General features: G+C 38.3%; 2 protein-coding genes across 2 annotated transcripts in view; both read right to left on the bottom strand.

Annotated features, from left to right (window-relative positions):
* LOC126752973 (uncharacterized) overlaps positions 1–16664 on the bottom strand; it is a 58032-nt gene extending 41368 nt beyond the window's left edge. Inside the window, exons 1-4 of the mRNA XM_050464025.1 lie at positions 16419–16664; positions 14713–14833; positions 14341–14460; positions 14091–14263 (exon numbers count right to left, since the gene is read on the bottom strand). Of these exons, the coding sequence (XP_050319982.1) occupies positions 14091–14263; positions 14341–14460; positions 14713–14833; positions 16419–16515 (511 nt within the window). The 5' untranslated portion in view covers positions 16516–16664. The remainder of the gene's footprint in view (positions 1–14090; positions 14264–14340; positions 14461–14712; positions 14834–16418) is intronic.
* The window catches only part of LOC126754039 (dual specificity protein kinase splA), a 588793-nt gene that overhangs the window by 221116 nt on the left and 345235 nt on the right, over positions 1–22442 (bottom strand). The gene's annotated exons all lie outside the window — the stretch shown is intronic.

The following is a 22442-nucleotide window of genomic DNA, read 5'->3' as shown; positions in this document are numbered from 1 at the left end:
GGGGCTAAGGAATATTGGACCGATTCAACTAATTTTTAACATACAGACATACCATTATAAAAGAAAGAGTATCCTTTAATTTTAATTGTATGTCTCCACATTGACCGACATTCTCGATAAAAAGTCAATCGGGGTTTAAACACTCGGTACCTAGGAGCTTGAATAACGTTTATTGGGTTTAAACAATTTTTGGTCATGAGGTGACATAATTGCTTCTTGATTTGTGTAACTCGACTAAAGAGGCAAACTTCAACCGGTGGATCGGAAATCATTATAGTAGGGGTATAAGATTTATGCCAAGGTATAGACCATTTCCATTTTAACTCAGCGCTAAACCACATAAGAAAACTTTATTATTAAGTTTTATTTGAATATCACTCTTTGATATTCAACTTAAACGGTTTAAAGGGGTTTAGAGGGTGGAACCACACTTTTTCAAAGGTGTCCCTTTCTCCCTGTGCCAAACAAGAGTTTTATGTCTTAATTAAGTGCTTAGTTATGTCTTTAATACGTTTTCTGTTAATGACGTTTTGTGGGCATGGCAGTAGTTCTTATACGCCCATCTATAAAATCATAATTTTTGTTGTACTAAGAAATCAGCATACCAAGTTTCATCGAGATATCTCAATTTTTACTCAAGTTACAGCTTGCACGGACGGACGCACGGACAGATGGTCACCTGGCTTTCGACTTTTCTCGTCATCCCTTATGTGTATCTAACCCTATATATATCTCGAAGTGTTTTAGGTGATACGTATAACCGTCCATGGTCAAATTGCTGCTTCATAAAGTCCTCTTCCTTGGGGATTGGGCGGATTTATCATTCTTCCCTTTTTATAGTGTCGGTAAGGGAGCTTAAGGGTTATGTACATTAAACCTATTAGAAATGTCCCTTGCTACTGCGTTACCCGGTGCCAATTAAATGGTTTTCGTTTAATGACATTTTGAAAGCGTGGCAGTGACCCGATTACAGCCAACTATACTTTTTTTTACCAATGAACATGTGTACCAAGTTTCATTACAATATCTCAATGTTTACTCCAGTTACAGATTGTACAGCCAGGTGGACTGTAGACAAACAGTCAACCCGATTTCAACTCGTCTCTTCATCCCGAGCACTTATATAGTGACGTATTCTCTTCGCACTCAACCTAATTGAAAGTCACATCTTCATTTTACACTCCACTTAAATGAATCCAATTACTGTGGCACAACACTTTTAACCCTCATCGAGACCCTCGGGTTTGGCCAGGCATATTCTGTTTTTAAATGTTATTTAAATATATTTAGAGTGTAGCAAACGACTTGCGCTTCCAGGTAGCTTCCTAGAATTTTATTGTCTATAGAATTCAGAAAAAAACTCAAGGATATTATAATATTACACCTTAGTGCACAAATGTTGCTTGGCTAGACCCCATATATTTAGTATGAAAATATATGAACTTTGGCATATTTCTATCACTTCGCACGGTTGATTTATCTGCTTTCATGTTCGTTACATGTCCAAATTGGTGTGTATGTTTATCTAGATCAAATACTTTAGCCGCTAGAGCGTTTTAAGGGTTAAGAAAAATGTAATTTTTCTCAAAATGTTACATTTTTTGTGAACGCTATTGCCACGCCCCTGGTAGGGATAGAGGGGAGGTTGAGGGCTTTCCTGAAAGCCCCATGGGTGAGCTAACGTGCAAAATGGTTTTGATCCCCCCTGCCCCATACCTCCCCAACTGTCGTGAAACAAAAGGGGGGACATGGTGAAACATGGGGCGAATTATACATTTCCTGAAAGCTCTTTAAATTACCTAACCGGTGCAATTTATTTGACCTACCTAGGTTAGGTCAAGAAGGTTAAGAAAAAAAATATTTTTTCTCAAAATTTTTTTTCAAACGTGAACAAGGCAGTCAATTTGATTTCAACCAAATCGAGAGGTAAGGAATTTCAAAAATGTATCTATATTGTACATATATGAGCGTAAATACAACACGTATTTCCATACAAATGTATGTAAACACCACTTGGCCTAGCCAAGCACCATTGGTCTCGACTAAGTGTATCAGACCGCTGGTCTCGACCAGGGTTAAATAAACAAATAACCAATAGCCAGTATAGTAGTTGAAATTCTCTGTTCATCCAAAAATTAGTCTTAAGCCTTATCTGAAATAATAAAGACGTGCACTCGCAATTATGTGTTTCTATTTAATTTATTAGGGATTTGTGCGTTGTCCTTAGTCAATACGACGGGACATTTATTTGACTCATGGCACAACCAGCTATCATTTTAAATGAGGGCAATCGCAGTGAGGCCGTGGACAACTAAAGGATATTCCCCCGTTCAAGGGAGAACCAGAAAGTCTCTTTACTTTCATCAGTAGAGTTGACTATATTTTGTCAAAACGAATGACGTGATCTACTCGGAGCTGTCGAACGAAAACCTGGATGGACATGTAACCCAGATCATTGGGCTTACCAAATATCGAAGACTGGCCAACCCTGGAAAATATTGTGAGTACAAACCTCAGACGCTAAACTACAAATTGTTGGAAACTTCCCGCGTGACACCTTACAAGGGGAGTTTTCGAGCATTCTGCGAGGAAGCTGAGAGACGACGACAACTGCTGGTATCAAAACTACACCTAGAAGGTAATCAGGGCAAACCTCGCCATTTATTTGCAAGCGATTAGGGACTCAATAAATTTATTAATTCGTAAACTACCAATTCAATTATTTACCATTTTGGTTCACCATGATATTGCAGATTTAAGATCATTAATTAATTTAGCACAAAATCAAACGGAATATCTCCAATTTTTGAAAGAAATAAATACGTTGAAAATAAAAATAAGTTTCAAAATCCAAACCATTAAATCAACCAATCATTATTAGCAAAGATTCTCCCAATAGCCACAACCAAATTATAATCCATACATGCAACCACCAAAATACCCAAACACAGCAAATGTTTAACAATACACCTTATGGGATATTGATAAAATTATTTTCGTACCCAATAGGTACCAAACATTCAACCCTATTTTAACAGAAACCGAGTTCCCCAATTTATTTTTTATAAAAATTCACCTCATTAACCACAACAAGCACCCACACCAAATAACCCAAACATCCAAGCAATACATGGAATCAAACGACCAAAACCATCGGACAGTGAACAAACTAAAATGTTCATTGATGTACTCAGACTACAAGACGTACAAGAATACGAACAAAACAATCAAGAACTTTATAACCAAGAATACCCTGACTATATTCAACATCAAGATCAGATTAATAATGAACTATGCGATCAAAATGATCTTTTAAGTTCACTTTTCAGTTACCAGCCCTAAAGGGGGTATATCACATTCAGAAATTGTACCTACAAATGCTTTGATTGACACAGAATCCACAATGATACAAAAAAATTTTTTTCTCTTCCAATCCAAAATATAGAATGCAAAGTTTTTACATCAAACGGCTCCATGATACTTAAAAATTCCGTTACCACATTCAGTAACAACATATTTGGAAGACCCGAACAATTTTACTTGCATAATTTTTCTAAAGATTACGATATGTTAATTGGCAGAAAGCTCCTCAACAAAGCACAAGCTATTATAAATTATAAAACTCGGACAATTTCACTTTTTTGATTGGATACAGTTTGTAGATTCACAGATAGATCAATTTTCTTTACCCAAAAGTTACAGATTCATACGAAAATTTAATTCCCACAGTTATCTCACTTTTTGATTGGATCATCTTAATCAAGAAGAAACTTCCAAATTAAACCATTTACTTAACAAATTTAAAAATCTTCAGTACTTGCAAGGCAATCGTTTCAGATTTACAAATACAATTTAACATATAATTAATACAACACATAATTCTGCTATTTATTCGAAACAATACCCACTTGCACAAATTCATGAAATAGAAGTAAGTAGAAAATCAAGTACAGGAAATGCTTGAACAGAAACCAATTAGAGAAAGCAACTCACCCTACAATAGTCCCACTTGGGTTGTACCCCCTCCGATGCCCGGGCGAGGTCGGAGGTATAAAAGCCTTCTCTCCGCATATCGGCTCTGCGGACGAGTGACCAACCCTTTCCGGATTACTCGTGGGACCAAACATGAACGAAAACAATAATGCAACAACAACAACAGCATCAACTACAACAACCAAATTGACGACAACAGCAACGACTAAGGACATGAACTATCGGAATCCTATTACGGAATCCGAAGAAGACGAGCTACTTGCCTCCAGCCAGGAGACGAGTAAGAGTACTACCGGACATACCAACCAAAGTATACCGGTAGATATAGCAGTAAAAGCCCCTGATATAAGGGTGGAAGCGTCCACCTCCAAGGCACTGGCGGCTAAAGGAGAAAACAGAAAGAAGCGCAAGAAATCCCAGAATCAGCTGAGAAAAAACCGGTACCAGAGGGCAGTCTTCATACTAGGGAAGATAGCCAAAGACCAGGCAGCCGGTACCCCAGTTGATGAGGCCGAAACAAAGCGCCTCAAATCTATCGTAGAGGAATATGAAGGCTACCTGAAAAGGAAGCAATCACAACTCAAGAAGAAAGGAGAGCACTTCTCAGAAGAGAAATCGCTCCATCACAGAAGTACCCGGAACTCAGTAAAAAAAACCGATGCGGTGAACACAGCAGCACAACAACGGCAAGGCATTTCTGCGATGTTGCCAGAGATAGCCTGCAGGTGGCCATCAGAGACGGAAATTCTTCCTCTCCGAGCACAATGCAGGAGAGATGGGTGTAGATCGACGTCAGATTGTCGAGTATGGTGCTAAGCTATGTACTCGACAAATCCTGCGAGACCCTCAGGGGCTACAGGGTCATCAAGTGCGCGGACCAGGCCTCGCTGGATTTCCTGACGGGTAGTGTGGCTAAAATTAGCAACGCCTTTGTAGGCCTCCATTTGCGGCTTATACCCGCCAAGGACATTCCGAAGAGACTTCGTGCTCGCGTTTGGTTACCCCCTCTAGAGGAGCCAGGCGAAAAACTCCTGGGTGCATTAAGTTGCAGAACAAATCATACCTAGTATAGATGAGTGGCAGCTAATCAAGGAGGAAAACCGAATAAAGCAAGCAAGCCAATACTAGTGGCCATTTGTGATGAGTCCATTGAGGCTCTGTAGAAGACTGACTACAAAATCAGCTTCGGAATCCGCAAAGCCAGACTAAAAATATTCCAAGGCGACAAAGCGGCTGACGAAGACGACACGGAAGAGGTCGACGACGCCAGCCAGTTGCTAGGGAATGTGGGCATCGAAGAAACCCGAGATGCCCAATAACATAAGATGCGTACAGATAAACCTGCAGCACTCGAAGAGTGCTACAGCGAATCTGACAACCCTCGTGAACGAGGGGGGCATTGACATCAGCCTAGTACAGGAGCCCTGGGCTAAACAGCAGCCCTTTTTTACACACGGAACAGAGGTAAACCTAGGGCATGCATTCTTATCAATAAAAGTATAAATGCATTTCTTTGTCCTAATTACAGCACAGCAGATATCACAGTGGTAAAGGTGGAACAGAAGGATAAGCCCTTCTTCTTGGTCTCGACCTACTTGGCCCATGACGAAGACATACCACCGGCCCCGCTCACCAGACTAGTAGAGGAGAACAGGAAGGAAGATGTCCTAATAGGGTGTGATGCAAACGCAAGGCACACCATATGGGGTAGCTCCAGTATAAACACCAGAGGTGAGTCACTCTTGCAGTATATTCTGAATAGCAATCTAAGTATATGCAACAAGGGCGATAAGCCTACCTTTATTTTCCCAAGCCCTGATAGTTTTCCGGGGTGGGAGGAAGTGCTGGACCTCACGCTATCAACAGACACAGACAGTCTCGTTGTGGATAACTGGAGGGTATCCGATGAGCCTTCCATGTCGGATCACTCCTGGATACTTTTCAGCATCCGCGAGAAGTACAGTGCGCCTCTCCTTTACCGGAAACCCTAGAAGAACGGCTTGGGAAAATTTACTAGTATAGCAACAAAAATGCCTTTGAAAAGGAGGCAATAAGAGCATCAGAAATTCTGAGGAATTAAGATTTAGAAGGAGAAAGTTGGAAAAATCTAACCACAACTTTTTTAATAAATCTACTCAGCTAACTAAAAGAGAAAGTCTCTTTCTTGGTGGAACAGTGAACTCAAGAATTTGAGAACACAACTAAGGAAGGCTTTCAATGAGAGTTTTAGAACCAAAATCTGGCAGCCATAAAGACAGTATGAAAGAATACAAAAGCAGTCAGAAAGTTAAAAAGGACTCATGGCGATCTTTCTGTACATCGACAGAGTTGCACAGAAGCCGCCAGGCTGAGTAAAATGCTATCCAAAGATCGCATTAATACTGCCTTCTACATTAGGCGGAGAAAGTGATTGACCTCCTGGCAAAAGAGTCTCTGGAGGTACTTATCACAAGGCATTTCCCCGGGAGTCAGCAAATACCTTCAACAAGGGTTCAACCAGAACCACTGCTGAACGCAGCTGACTATCGAAGCCAAATAGTAGACAAAAGAAAAATCAAATACGCCATAAATAGTTTTGCACCATATAAAGCGGCAGGTCCTGACGGGATTATGCCCATAATGCTGCAAAAACTGGTAGAACCAATGGTTCTAAGGCTAGAAAATATATACAAAGCAAGCATACAACTATCTTACATTCCAAGAAGTTGGAAAAGAAGTAAAAGTTGTGTTCCTCGCAAACCAAAGGAAGAAGAACACACGAGAATGCCAGGATTTTAGACCTATAAGCCTTACCTTTATGGAAGGTACTAGAAAGGCTAATAGATCTACACGTAAGAACAATAATGGCGGAGAAGTTATCGAAGTCCCAACATGCGTACATGAAGGGCCGATCAACCGGAACCGCCCTTCACGAGGTGATAAGTGTAATTGAAAAATCACTACATCACAAACAATACACCATGGCTGCATTTCTAGACATAGAGGGCGCTTTCAACAACATAGAAGTAAATGCGATAATTAATTCTCTGGCACATGGTGGTATAGACGACACTGTGTGCAGATGGATACTATCGATGCTTGAGAATAGGAAAGTTATAGCTTGAAACGGCGCTGCAACACAAACAAGCTATGAGTAGAGGAACGCCTCAAGGGGGTCCTTCTCCGCTTCTCTAGGTTGCAGCGCTGAACGAAATACTACTCCAACTAAACGGTGGAGGAGTGAAGCAGTAAGCGTATGCAGACGATATAGTGTTGCTGGTCTCAGGCATGTTACCTCAACAGTCAGCGAGATTATGGAAAATATACTTCGTAGGTTAAACCTAAGGGCTAAAACAATGGTCGAGTTAACCCGAACAAAACAGAATTGATGCTATTCACTAGCAGAACCAAAATACCTAAATTTCAACTTTTGGTACTAAAACGGTACAACACTAACTCTATCCCCACAGCTAAAATACTTGGGGTGGAGATAGACACCAAACTGTCCTGGAAAATAAATATAGCAAAAAGAATAAACAAAGCATACATGGCCTACTATACTTGTAAGAAAATCGTCAACAAGAATTGGGGCCTTAAACCAAGTATAATCATGTGGATGTATACGGCTGTCATAAGACCTATACTTACATATGGAGCTCTGGTATGGTGGCCAGCGCTAAACAAACAATACAATATTAGAAAATTAAATGGAATACAAAGAGCAGCATGTGCGGGTGTTACGGGTGCAATCAGGTCATGTCCGACTGATGCGCTCAATGTGATCCTGCATCAACTACCAATGGACATTTTTATTCACAAATCAGCAGCTATTGCGGCGATAAGAATAAAAGAATTGGGAGGTTGGAATCAGCAGAACTACGGACATAGTGTAATTCTAAAGAAGTTCACTATTAATAAATCAGACTACATTCTCCCAAAGCTGGATTTCAATAGACACTTCCAGGTGAGGATACCATCTAGACGAGAATGGAGAAGAGGTTCAATGGTAGAGGAAGATACCACCTCAATCTATACCGACGGGTCCAAAATGGACTGTGGAGTAGGCACGGGGGTATTCTCCGCTGATCTAGGCATATCTCTCTCTATACGTCTACCGAACTCGGCTAGCATCTTCCAAGCAGAAGTACTAGGCATAGAAAAAGCCTGCGAAGTTCTATTAGAAAACCACGGGAATATACATAAAGCAACTATATTTACGGACAGCCAGGCGGCCCTCCTGGCATTGTCTTCACCCATGACAAATTCCAGTACAGTTCACAACTGCAAGAGAGCACTAAGCTCAATAAAAGACAAGCTCCAGCTAAACTTGATCTGGGTTCCCGGCCACAGGAAGATTTTCGGTAACGAAAAAGCAGACGAGTTGGCAAAGGCAGGAGCTTTCCTCAATGAATCCAAGGCGGAGCTAATACCAAGCCCGCTAGGATCGATAAAAGGAGAGATCAATAGACAATTTCAGCAAATTGCAAACAACAGGTGGAAAAACATTACAAAATGCGTCATAACTAAACAATTATGGCCGACATATGACAGGAAAAGAACCAATGACTTATTAAATAGGTCAAGAAAAAGTATTTACAGAATAACAGCTACCACAACAGGGCACTGGCCATTTGGGGAACATGCGTCCAAAATGGGATTGCCCTACAACGACATCTGCCGTGGCTGCGGAGTAGCAGGGAACAAGGAAACAATCTTCCACTTTCTCTGCGAATGCCCAGCTCTAGCACAGATCCGACACAAAACACTCGGAATCCACCAAGCACCAAACCTTGAATGGATTTCCACCAAAAGCATATCGGACATAAGTAGTTTCATCGAAACCTCAAAATGGTTTGAGAGAGAAGGTGAAACGTAATAGCAGATACAGGAGGTTCTACGAATAGTGTATCAAAATGGCACATCAAGTGCTAATTGAGCCCGATAGGGCTGCACTCCTACCTACCTACCTACCTGTACCCAAGAAACCTGAACTTCGGGTAAAATAAAATACAGAGTAGTGATCGATTACAGAAAACTAAATGACATAACTATTCCCGATAGATATCCCATGCCCAACAAGGTACTTTACCATGATAGACTTAACTGGATCTTTTCACCATATATGTAGAAATGGATCCGGAATTCATACAAAAAACTGCATTTTCTACCAAACTCAGTCACTATGATCACGTCCGTATGCCATTCGGCTTAAAAACCGCGCCCGCTACATTGCAAAGCTGCATGAACAATATACTTCTACCATTGATTAACATACATTGTTTGGTTTATTTGGATGATATAATTATCTTTTCCACATCTCTCGATGAACCTTTGAACTCATTGCAGTTAGTTTTTGAAAAGTTGTCCGAGGCAAATTTAAAGTTGCAATTAGATAAATGCGAGTTTCTGTAAAAGGAAGCTACATTTCTTGGTCACATCATAATACCTGATGGAATAAAACCGAATCCTCTCAACGTCAAAGCAATAGCCTCATATCCAATACCAACTAAGGTCAAAGAAATTAAAGCGTTTCTCGGAATGACTGGTTACTACCGTAAATTTATTCCAAACCACGCCAATATAGCAAAAACGATGACCCGTTATCTGAAAAAAGGAGCAAAAGTAGATAGAAGAAAATAACAAACGAACCAATTTTACAACTTCCAAATTTTGAAATAAAAAATTCGTACTAACTACAGATGCAAGCAACCTTGCTTTTGGGGCGGTCCTTTCCTAAAACCATCAAACTATATCTTTTATAAGTAGAACATTAAATGACCATGAATTAAATTACAGTGCTATCGAAGAAGAATTACTCGCCATAGTTTGGGCCACTTAAACATTGGTCATTACCTGCTGGGAAGACATTTCATGATCATCAACCTCTCAGGTGGTTACATACTATCGAGGACAAAATGACAATTGAAAGTGCTAAACAATTTCTTCTTGACCATTTTATTTAAAAATATTGCACTGACAGCTTATGGGGAGATTATTAATACTTCCTATACTAAGGTGATTCGTAGCCTCATTGTGCTTAAAAATGTAAACTCATATGCAGAATTTAAAGAAATAATGCTTCCATGCCACGAAAAAATTTTACACCCAGGCATCCAAAAAATTTCCAAATTATTTACGGGGAGGGGCAAAGGTTTTCAAGGAAAAATATTTTATATTATTATATCCTTCCCGATCCTGACGAAATATCTCCTGTCATCAAACAAACAGTCGTCGCACTCGCGACTTGGCACTCACGTCACTGTTGACAGTCATAACTTTGAAGTTGTAGATAATTTCGTCTATCTTGGAACCAGCATTAACACCACCAACAATGTCAGCCTGGAAATCCAACGCAGGATTGCTCTTGCCAACAGGTGCCACTTCGGACTGAGTAGGCAATTGAAAAGTAAAGTCCTCTCTCGACGAACAAAAGCCAAACTCTATAAGTCGCTCATAATTCCCGTCCTGCTATATGGTGCAGAGGCCTGGACGATGACAACAACTGATGAGTCGACGTTACGAGTTTTCGAGAGAAAAGTTCTGCGAAAGATTTACGGTCCTTTGCTCGTTGGCCACGACGAATATCACATTCGATAGAAGGATGAGCTGTATGAGATTTATGACGACCTTGACATAGTCCAGCGAATTAAAAGACAGCGGCTACGCTGGCTAGGTCATGTTGTCCGAATGGACGAAAACACTCCAGCTCTGAAAGTATTCGATGCAGTACCCGCCGGGGTAAGCAGAGGAAGAGGAAGACCTCCACTCCGTTGGAAGGACCAGGTGGAGAAGGACCTGGCTGCGCTTGGAATATCCAATTGGCGCCACGTAGCGAAAAGAAGAAACGACTTGCGCGCTGTTGTTAACTCGGCTATAATCGCATAACTGGTGTATACGCCAATTAAGAAGAAGAAGATAAACAATCACAAAGCCAAGCATGACACTACTGGACAGACACCTGTCCACATATTTATGTACGCTGTACAACCATACTAGATACGCTGAAAATTAAACAACAAAAAATAAACAAAATAAATGATGACAGACAAGAATACAACATTGACACTGGATACAGAAAGGGTTCTCCTCAGAAAAGAAAATCCATTTAAAGAAAATAACAAGAGAAAACGTTTACTTCAGCTGCACCGAAGCTAATATATCCTTCACAGGTGCATTTCTTTTAGTAACTATGTGTTCAGTTTGTATGGAAGCTATATGCTATAGTGAGCCGATGTGAAAATTTTTTTCGGAGATTATATTATTACCTTAAGTAATCCATGTCAAATGCCAAAGTTTTCCATACAAGCATTTGATTCCGATCATTCAGTTTGTATGGAAGCTATATGCTATAGTGAGCCGATCTGAACAATTTTTTCGGAGATTATATTATTTCTATGAACAATAACTCACACCGAATTTCGTGAAGATACGTTGTCAAATGTGAAAGTTTTCCATACAAGAACTTGATTCCGATCGTTCAGTTTGTATGGCAGTTATATGTTATAGTGGTCCTATATCAGCAGTTTCGACAAATGAGCAGCTCCTTGAAGAGAAAATGACGTTTGCAAAATTTCAAGATGATATCTTAAAAACTGAGGGACTAGTTCGTATATATACAGACAGACAGACAGACAGACAGACGGACATGACTAAATCGATTCAGCTCAACATACTGATATATATACTTTATAGGGTCTCCGACGCTTCCTTATGGGTGTTACAAACTTCGTGACAAACTTAATATACCCTGTTCACGGTATAAAAATGTTGAACACACTGACCCTGATCATTACAAAATAACTAAACGAAATAGAATAATTACAAAACACAGTTTAAAAAACCAACAAAAGTTAATGAAATTCCAATTCCACAGGTTCCTGGCGAACATTGACGATACTGTTTCACTAATAATATCATTATATACTACTAATAAAAACATCCATTTAATCATTAACGAATTACTAATTATCATATATCAACATCAATTAATCAACACAAAGTAATATCCCGAACATAATGGTTATCAGTTAGATTATTCAAACACAAAATCATATTTTGAAAAGGACAATAAAGTTTATAACAAAGAAAGTAAAGAAATAAATAACGAGTGCTTTACAAATATAATTAGACGTAAGAACCCAATTTATAATTCTATACCGGTTTCCACATCCGAAATTATTAAATATTTGAACTAAATGTAATTATTACGTGGAACTTCACTGAAACCACCATCAAACAACACAGACAGGACATTTATGCATTTGACTCATTTTACCATATACTATATATGTACTATATACTGTATATAAGCATATAACTCAATAATTATTATTTATTTCGATTTGTTTTTGATGAGGCAAACAACTATCGGGTGAACACAAGTATTATAGTTGCTGCTTTCGTATGGAAATTGTTCGGTATAATTCAACTCAGCAAAAATAGATTTGGCGAATCTAAGAGGGTTGTAATAAAACTTGATGTAGCTACTAATTATTAACACCAAGTAGAAATACAAGGTTTCCTTGGCACAACGGTCGGTAAATCAGCATCCATGATGAAACATCCTCAAATGGGCTCGGCAAAGTGGACACAGAACACTATCTTGCTGCCAGTCGGTAAATCAACGCATCCATGAAAAGATGAAACATCCCCAAATGGGCTCAGGTTGATCGGAGATGGTGAACCCGATTCCTCAATCAATGACGATAAAGCATACATTCCATTGTCCGACCGTGAAGAAGTTAGAATAACTATTACCCGTCTGAAGAACAACAAAGGTGCGAGGGTCGATGGATTGCTAAACGAGCTATTGAAATACGGCGGCGAAGAACTGATAAGGAGCATGCACCCGCTTCTTTGTAGAACATCGTTAGACGAAAGCATGGTCGGCGATTGGAATTTAAGTGTGCTCTGCCCAATCCAAATAGAGGTAGCGTAGGAAAAGCCTTCTCAACATCGATTATAAGGTTATATAGTGCGTACTATGTGAAAGACGAAAACTCACAGTCAACAAACTTATTGGACCTTATTAGTGTGGCTTCATGCCTGGAAAATCAACAACTAACCAGATATTCATCATGCGGTATATAGTATATTGGAAATGCCGCGATGTTGAATTTGGTATCGTCGCAAAACTAATATGGTTGTGTGAACAGAGGTTGAGTAATACCAAAAGCTCCGTCAGGATCGAGAGAACCTCTTCGAGCCTTTCGATACCAAACAAGGTTTCAGACACGGCGGCTCTCTATCGTGCGACTTCTTCAATTTGACCTTAGAAAAAAGAATTCAAGCTACAGATCAGAATAGAAAAGGTACAACAAGAGTCTACAACTGGTGGCGTACTTCGATGACATTGATATCATTGGCCATAATAACAACCGCTGCGTTAGTTCTGCTTTCTCCAGGTTGGATAAAGAAGCGAAGCAAATGGATCTGGTAGTAAACAAGGGCAAGACGAAATATCTCCTGTCGTAAAATAAACAGTCGTCGCACTTGTGGCTTGGCCCCACGTTATAGTTGACAGTCATAACTTTGAAGTCGTAGATAATTTCGTCTATCTTCGTCTATCTTCGAACCAGTATTAGCACCAGCATCAATGTCAGCCTCAAAATCCAACGCAGAATAATCCTTGCCAACAGGTGCTACTTCGGACTGAGTAGGACATCAAATTCTACAAATCACTTATCATCCTCGTCCTACTACATGGTCCAGAGGTATGGACGGTGACAACATCTGATGAGACGGCGTTACGGATTTTCGAAGCAAAGGTTCTGTGGAAGGTTAATGGTCCTTTGCGTATTGGTGACGGCGAGTACCGTAGTCGATGGAACGATGAACTGTACGAGATATACAAAGGCATTGACATAGCTCAGCGAATTAGGAGATAGCGCATACCCTGGCTGGGTTATGCCGTCCGAACGGAGTATTCGACGCAGCGGAAGAGGAAGATCTCCACTCTGTTGGAAAGATTAGGTGGCGCGCTGTTGTAAACTCGGCTATAACCGCGCAAGCGGTGTCTACACCAATAAAGTAGAAGAAGAAGAAATGCTAGTATACGGGTACAAAAGCCATGTAAACGAATTACTTAAAAATATTATTTTGTTCAAATATTAACTCACGAGTATTTCTGCATTCATTAATTGAATCATTTCTTAATTTTCCAAAATCGTTGTCAAGGATTTCAATTACACGTTCCATTATTTCAGCATCCTTAGTACTTGAATCATGCTTCGGCTTATTATATAATTTTTTCAGATGTAAAAGGTTTTTGAAAGTACTGAAAAGGAATAGCCTATTGATGACGTTAAATATGGATTAGTTTAAAAAAAATTTATTTAGAAGAAAATTTAAAAATTTTCTAACACTTACGCTAATAATATGAGGGACAAAAGAAGCAGTGAAGTTAGCAATAAAGCGCATAGTTTTGGGCATCTACATTGCTCTGGTTTATATTTGTTTCGGTTGCAATACCACACTAAGAAAGCAATCCTGAAAGTAAAGAATAAACGTTGCAGCATAACAGCTCCCTTAATGCAACACTAAAAAAAATTAATTGTAATCGGAGTTTAAACGAACTAGTTTTGAACATTTCGATATCGGAAAAGATGTTTCATCTCAAATTTAAAATGTAAACAATTAAACAAAACCAGCATTATACACTATTGGACAACAAGCGGTGCTGTTTCGATTATAAAACTTACTAATACTACTTTAGGTATTTCTTTAAAACGGATTACTTACATTAGTAAAAACGCTAAAACACATAAGACAGCCAGTACTATAAGAATGTAGAACGTAGTGAATAATTCGGTAAAGTCTTGTTTCTTTGTTTTTGGACCATATTCATCTCCTTTCACGTATCCTATAAAGTAATATCATAATATGTTTAGACACAGCGCTTTAAACACGTAAAAAAGCTATATTTAAGAGTTTTTTGTAAAATTGTATATGAAAATGGATTAGAGAAATTTGAAAAGTTGTTAAAATATATTGAATGCAAATATTATACACAAGATTTTCGTGGCAAGGTCGCATAAGATATAGTAGATGCATTTCACTTATTTTTAATTGCCGATTATGAAGGATGAAAATTCTCAAGCGTTTTTGAGAAGCGAAAATATACACTGGGAATGCGCGAATTAACTTGAACCCTAATTGCCTGTCACTAAAATTGTATATTTGCGAAAAAGATAAAAGACGCGTGCGTTCGGTTATAAGGTTCAATTACAATTCCTTTCTTTATTTTAGCAACTAGATGACTTAGCCTAAATCTTAAAGCTAACGGGAAAAAACAGTTGGAATGGAAGTAAGGTATGTACAAAAAGAGGTGAGTAGTTCATTTTGTTAACTTATAGTAATAGATTAAGGTAAGTATATATAACATTATTAGGGTAAGTATCATACAATACTAATAATTCAATATTTATAATTTTTATAATTCATTTTTCTATAATTCATATATTATTTTTATTTTAGGTATAAATTTGTCGCTTGACGCAACAAAGGATGTGAGGTGTTTTTAGGGGATTTTGAATTATCATAAATATAAAATATAGAAAAATCACTAAAGTGTTGGTATCTGCATTTTTTCGGTTCGATTTGTTCCAAAATGTTGTTTCCAACCATTCAGTTCTTGCAATACCAAATATTCCCCCAAGAGCGTAGGTAGAAATCTTGTATACAATGAATATTAATACGCAGTGAAATCCTCAATGGTTTGGGCTCAAGGGTCGGCTTTGGTATACCGTCCCAGGATTTCGGGAAAAAAATTGGTATGGTCGGATAGAGGAGATTCTCCTGATCAGGAATATGTATGGTTATAGCCGCAGGAAGATTATAGGTTTCGAGATATTCGCGTTTAAAATTTGCAATATTTTAATAACTTTTTTTCTATATTTAAAATTAATTTTGCACTTATATTTTTCAATTTTATATACACTAACACATCACTAATTCGTTTGTACACATTTATTTTATATCATATATTGCAAAAATAGGTTTTATTATACATTTGAATTATTGTTGAATTATACTAAATTCTTCCCGGGCTCAATGCCCCTTTCCATTAATTTCAAAGGTAAAAAGTATTAACCCCTATTTGTTAACCGACGCGACGTTTTTTCATCACAATATTGTATAATATTTTTTTAATCACATAAGCCCATCACTTCCAGAACTTTTCATTGGTCGAATAGCATCGAAGCACGTTACATAAACGGAAGTGTAACAGTAACCTAACAATGACAACAAATACGAAAATGAATTTGACTACGACTGTCGGCACAAATATTTCGTATTGCATATTGAAGTATGTATAATAGATGCCCCGTTTTCAATTTCCACTTGTACGGACGATACTATCAGTGAGTATGCTTGTTGAGATGCTTGGATAATTAACTTACTAGTTAAAAAAGTCGGTTAAAACTTTAAAATTAATGCAATCTTACCATCTGGTAATTCGTTGGTGCCAAAACCGTTCAAAAATAGTTGTGTCAACCCTTTAAATATCGGCTTCGGTGAACAATGCTCGGTGTCCGAGGGCATATCTTTGAAATTTACGTGTTTCAGTTAAAAAAAAATTGAATATCCTAAGAAATTTCGCAATATTCTTCAATTTATTTTAAAGTGCCCAATTTTTGAAACTTCGAAAGATAATGTGTTTCCTTATTTATAAGCGTCTTAAATTCAGTAATGATAAAATTAGTAACTATAACTGATTTTATTTGTTAATAGACCGAAAATGATGGAAGAAAATTCCAAATTGTGAAAATTCTATCTGAAAGTAATGAAATGTTGTTTTTTTCAATGCTCATTCATTTCAGACAGCAATATGTAAAATATAATTGAAAAGAACACTCAAACTGTAGGTACATATCGTCACCTGAAATGCAAAATAACGTATCACCAAAAAATTCGAAATTGAGTGTCTTATTGATTACGCTTCACTACTTCAAATTACATACATAATATTACATATGTTCAACATTTTCAGGTTCTGCTGTCAGATATAAGGGGCCATCCATAAATTACGTCACACGAATTTAAGGACTTTTTAACCCCTCCCCACATCCTTGTCACAAGTTGTCACATTTTGTCGTGACGTGATATAGGCCACATATGCTACACGATCTTTTAAATAAGTATGACTCGACACCAGGGCAATAACTATCTGTTTGTTTAATTAACACAGGTGGTGGTAAAAATCCTTCTTTTAATAATTTCCAAAGACTAGAACGTCTTACATCGCAACATGCAATAGTTTCACATTTAACTATTTGTAAAAAATATTGTGACTCACGTACATGTTTAGCATACCAAGTAGCATTATTTTTCAACATCATAGCCTGTTCAATATCCAGTGCAGTAACAGTTGGTGCAACATATTCAGCAACGACTGGAAAATTATCAATGACTAACTTGCTCCAAATCTCAGCCAACACTTTGCCCGCACTTTCGAAGTTTCGTTTTTCTAGATCTAAGTCAGTAGTTCGATTAATTGAATCAAGATGTGACCCAAAAGCATCATGTTTTAATAGCACACCAGTAAGTTCGCGACTGAGAGGTGCCATGCGTCGTTCAACTCTGTTAAATGCACTCCTTCCTGGGGCATTTGTAGCTATATAAATTGCATCTAAATTAAAATCTTTAAAATGTTGTAAAGCTGAAACTATAACCCGCTCGTACCGTGGATTTTCATCCGGCTCACCATCGCATGTAAAAATAAAAACCGGTTTTACTAAACCTTCTCTCAGTTCGGATCGTGAACGTCAGTGGCATGAGTCTCTGCATTGGAAGATGAATGTTTTCCACTACGAATAGCTACATACATACATAAGTATGTAGGCCCCGAGTATGTTACAGCTTTAGGTGATCCTTCACCATCTTTTTTACTTAGAATTCCCGCATACACCGATGGAATAAGCTTATGTTTTTCAGCGACGACAAAATCATGATCTGGAAATTGAACACGGTAATCAAGGTGCATTAATATTGGCGCTTGAGCATTTGCTGCTGCAATGCCTAAAGGTACACGTGCCTTATCATCCATTGATAAAAAAAATACTTGGTCTGGACCTAAAATTGAAGCCACTGATTCGAGATTTCGTATAGTAGCTGTACAAAATTTTCCATCCTTATGCTTTGAGTGCAGTGTAGAGTCTGGCTTACACAACTTGACTGGAACAGTAACGACGTGTCTTTTATCTTCCTCTGTATTAGCTCTCTTGGGAAGAAGTCTCAAATATAATCCTGACCGACTAATAGTGTAACCTTGCTTAGATAGTTCAGCTTGTAAGTCATCTAGTGTTTTACAACATCTTATAACTTCAGTGCGACGTCGATCATCAGCTGCACCACCAAAGAGTGCAATTGATTTTATTACATCAAGTAAACCAGATTGATTTTCTTAGCAGTTGCTAATTCAGGATTACATTTACTCAATTCTAAAAGTTTTTCTTTTTTAGAATCACGGCTTTTTTTTGGCGTTCCGCTGCACCAATTTTTCTCTTCAATGCAGTCTTTTCTGCTTCAATATCTTTTTTTAATGACATTATTTTTTTCGTAGCATCATCTGTTCCTATACCGGCATCGCGTGCAAGTACTAAACTATTAAGCTCAGATTCAAGTACAGTAATTCTATTCTTAGAAGCATATTGACTCGGTGTAGGTTTAGAAACTGTTTGAAGAGATTGACATCCTTTTAATTCAATCATAACATCTTTAGTTTCTTCTGATTGACTCTCTTCGATAACCTCCTAAAATTAAAAGTTAACATATACATACATATGTAATACATAAAAATTAACCAAGAACAAGACCTCGAACAAACAAACACAGAAAGATATGGTAATCGTTTAATTTATAACTAACTAAGTTATACATGTCACACTGATTGAGTTTAGTTATTTTTATAATAAATTTTAAACTTACTTTATTTTCCTGTGGCTTTACTACTGCCAATGATTTTGACGAAGAAGGATTTTTTGAAAAAAAAAACTCAAAAGAGTCGCTTTTTTTTCGTCAATTTTATTTGCAGTTCTTTGATTTTTGTTTCCGTTTCATCTTCAATATTATCACTACTTTTTAAATTTTTCCATAAGATGTTAACCTCGTCTTGTATAATTTGTTTTTTCTTATCAGCATAAGCTGCACTGTAGGCATCAAATAATCTTCGGTACAGATTACCTAAATCAATTTTTTTGTTCATTTTGTAAATACTTATGTAACTAATTAAAAATACTACAGAATACTATGACTTAGAAATTTATGAATGTTACTCGGCAGAAGACAATTGGCAAGTAAACAATGGGAACGAATAGAAGTCACTGCGTCAGCGCGAAGCATGTGCGACGACACTTGTCAGTCTTGCAAACAACAACAAGCATGCATACGCAGCGGTAAAACCACGCTACACAAACAATACAACGTTATAACCACGGATACGAAGAAATCCGACAAGCAGACGAAACAACAACAAGCATGCATACGAAGCGGTAAAACCACGCCACCGCCGGCAGAAGTAGCAGCCAGTCGTCTAGCACACAGGAGCGCAGCAGAGCGGGAAACGATATTGCCCTAAATTTTGAAATGTGATGTCACAACGCTTTTGATCCCCCCCCGCCCCTTGTCACACAATGTCACTTCTGAACGATACCCTCCCCCCCTTCAAGGTGTGACGTAATTTATGGATGACCCCTAAACCAGTTTCAACCAATATTTAAATTTTCTTTCACTCATGTTCCATTTTATTCCGTGTTTCATTCATGCCACTGTAAATTTCCGAAAATGTTGTTACGTTATTTTGCATTTCAGGTGACGATATAGTACTTAGCATAAGAATTTTTCTTCTACGTGTATAATCATGCTGTTCATGGGATCAGAGTCCCATATTTTTGAACATGGTTGGCGGAAAAGCACAAAAAACTGTTGTTTGTTGGAAAAGAAATGTCTTTTTGGATTTTGAAAATTTTTTTGGGTCTTGAATATATTATTATCAAAACGCTGAGAGTTTTTTTTTACATAAAATTGTATAACTTCAAAATTTTTTGCACTCAATTTTCATGTCGTTAAAAAATAAAAGAAATAGTTATTTTTTTGTTTGATCAGAATACGGGTACACAACCATGTCGCCAACTGATGGAATGGCCCATATACATATACTATATAGTACATATAGTATAGTATGTATAGCTGTGTGAGCTTTCTGCTTAGGGCTTTGCTTTATCAAAAGTCGGTTAAAGAATACATCGATGGAGATGCGATTATCCTGAAGTAAACAACTCGCGGGTTGTTTTCGAAGAAGACTCAACAGTGGGACTTGGTGCCAGTAAACCTCTAAACAGTAATTAGATCAAACCCTCTGTTAATTTCGGCCTGACGATGAGTATGGTTAATGAAAATCATCCATCAGGATCGTAATTAATATTACTGGCCCACAGTGATTTTGTTACCTCAGAGTAAGATCGATATTGTATATTTTTTTTTAATTTTTAAACATTTATTTTCATTTTATATTACTAAAATAAGAAAACATGAAACAAAATAGCATAGTATATGTTAGATATTTATAATACTTAATTAAACGTCTTTTATGAGTTTTTCCTTTATAATTTCCTAGATAATAATATCTTTTTAGGGATCAGCAGTATTCTGATACAGCTGCTGGCGTATGCTGATGATATTGATATCATCGGCCTCAACACCCGCGCCGTTAGTTCTGCTTTCTCCAGGCTGGAAAAGGAAGCACAGAAAATGGGTCTGGCAGTGAACGAGGGCAAAACGAAATATCTCCTGTCATCAAGCAAACAGTCGTCGCACTCGCGACTTGGCTCTCACGTCACTGTTGACAGTCATAACTTTGAAGTTGTAAATAATTTCGTCTATTTAGGAACCAGCATTAACACCACCAACAATGTCAGCCTGGAAATCCAACGCAGGATTGGTCTTGCCAACAGGTGCTACTTCGGACTGAGTAGGCAATTGAAAAGTAAAGTCCTCTCTCGACGAACAAAAGCTAAACTCTATAAGTCGCTTATAATTCCCGTCCTGCTATATGGTGCAGAGGCTTGGGCGATGACAACAACCGATGAGTCGACGTTACGAGTTTTCGAGAGAAAAATTCTGCGAAAGATTTATGGTCCTTTGCGCATTGGCCACGGCGAATATCGCATTCGATGGAACGATGAGCTGTAAGAGATATACGACGACATTGACATAGTTCAGCGAATTAAAAGACAGCGGCTACGCTGACTAAGTCATGTTATCCGGATGGATGAAATCACTCCGGCTCTGAAAGTATTCGACGCTGTACCCGCCGGGGGAAGCAGAGGAAGAGGAGGACCTCCACTCCGTTGGAAGGACCAAGTGGAGAAGGACCTGGCTTCGCTTGGAATATCCAATTGGCGCCACGTAGCGAAAAAAATAAACGACTGGCGCGCTGTTGTTAACTCGGCTATAATCGCGTAAGCGGTGTCTACGCCAATTAAGAAAAAGAAGAAGTACTCTGAATTAATGGAACAATCATCCTTAATACCTTTCTTCCATCACTTCTAGATTCTAGTGGAACAAGTTCTCTCTTTGTTTCTCACCATAATAATTATCTAAATTATTTTCAAATGCATTCAAATGATTGCGAATATAATCTAACTTGATACTCATACTTGACACTCTTCGAACATATTGAAGTTTGTCACCATATTTTCGATAACTTCTTCATAATTTTACAAGCTACACATTTCGAAACACTCATAATTTTCATAAAATCAGTATCTTTCATGAATGCCGCATTTGAAGACCAACAAAGGTTCACCACTTTAAGCATTTATACACTAAGTCAACGTCCATGCTTCTGCCCCATATAGAAGGACGGGAATAACGAGGAAGGCCTTACTTCTCAATTGACTGCTCAGTCCGAAGTAGCACCTGTTGGCACCAGTTATTCTGCGTTGGATTTCTAGTCTGTCGTTGTTGGAGTTAACGCTAGTTCCAAGATGGATGAAATTATCTACGACTTCGATGTTATGACTAACGACAGTGACGTGGGAGCCTAGACGCGAGTGCGACGACTGTTTGTTTGATGACAGGAGACATTTCGTCTTGCCCTCGTTCACCACCAGACCCATTTATTTGGAAGCGTCCTTATCCACATCAAGGATATCAGTATTACGGCGTACGCCAGCAGCTGTACACTTTTATAGAATATGTCACCTTTCCTATTTCGTTATGCAGTTCGAATTATTTTCTCCAAGATTAGGTTGAAGAAGTCACACGAAAGGTAGTCGCCCTGTCTGAAACCTCGTTTGGTATCGAACGACTTGAAGAGGTCCTTCCCGATCTTGATTGAGCTTTTGGTATTGTTCAACGTCAGTTTACATAGCTCTATTAGTTTTGATGTGTAATTCAGACATCGCGGCATAAAGGCAGCGTCGACGAAGAGGTGCTGCGTGTCAATTCTCATTTTAAGGGGTCTTTTC

Source organism: Bactrocera neohumeralis, chromosome 3 (assembly GCF_024586455.1).
Source record: "Bactrocera neohumeralis isolate Rockhampton chromosome 3, APGP_CSIRO_Bneo_wtdbg2-racon-allhic-juicebox.fasta_v2, whole genome shotgun sequence".
Classification (NCBI taxonomy): domain Eukaryota; kingdom Metazoa; phylum Arthropoda; class Insecta; order Diptera; family Tephritidae; genus Bactrocera; species Bactrocera neohumeralis.
Note: the sequence above shows the minus strand (reverse complement) of the source record. Positions and strands in the feature narration are given on the sequence as shown.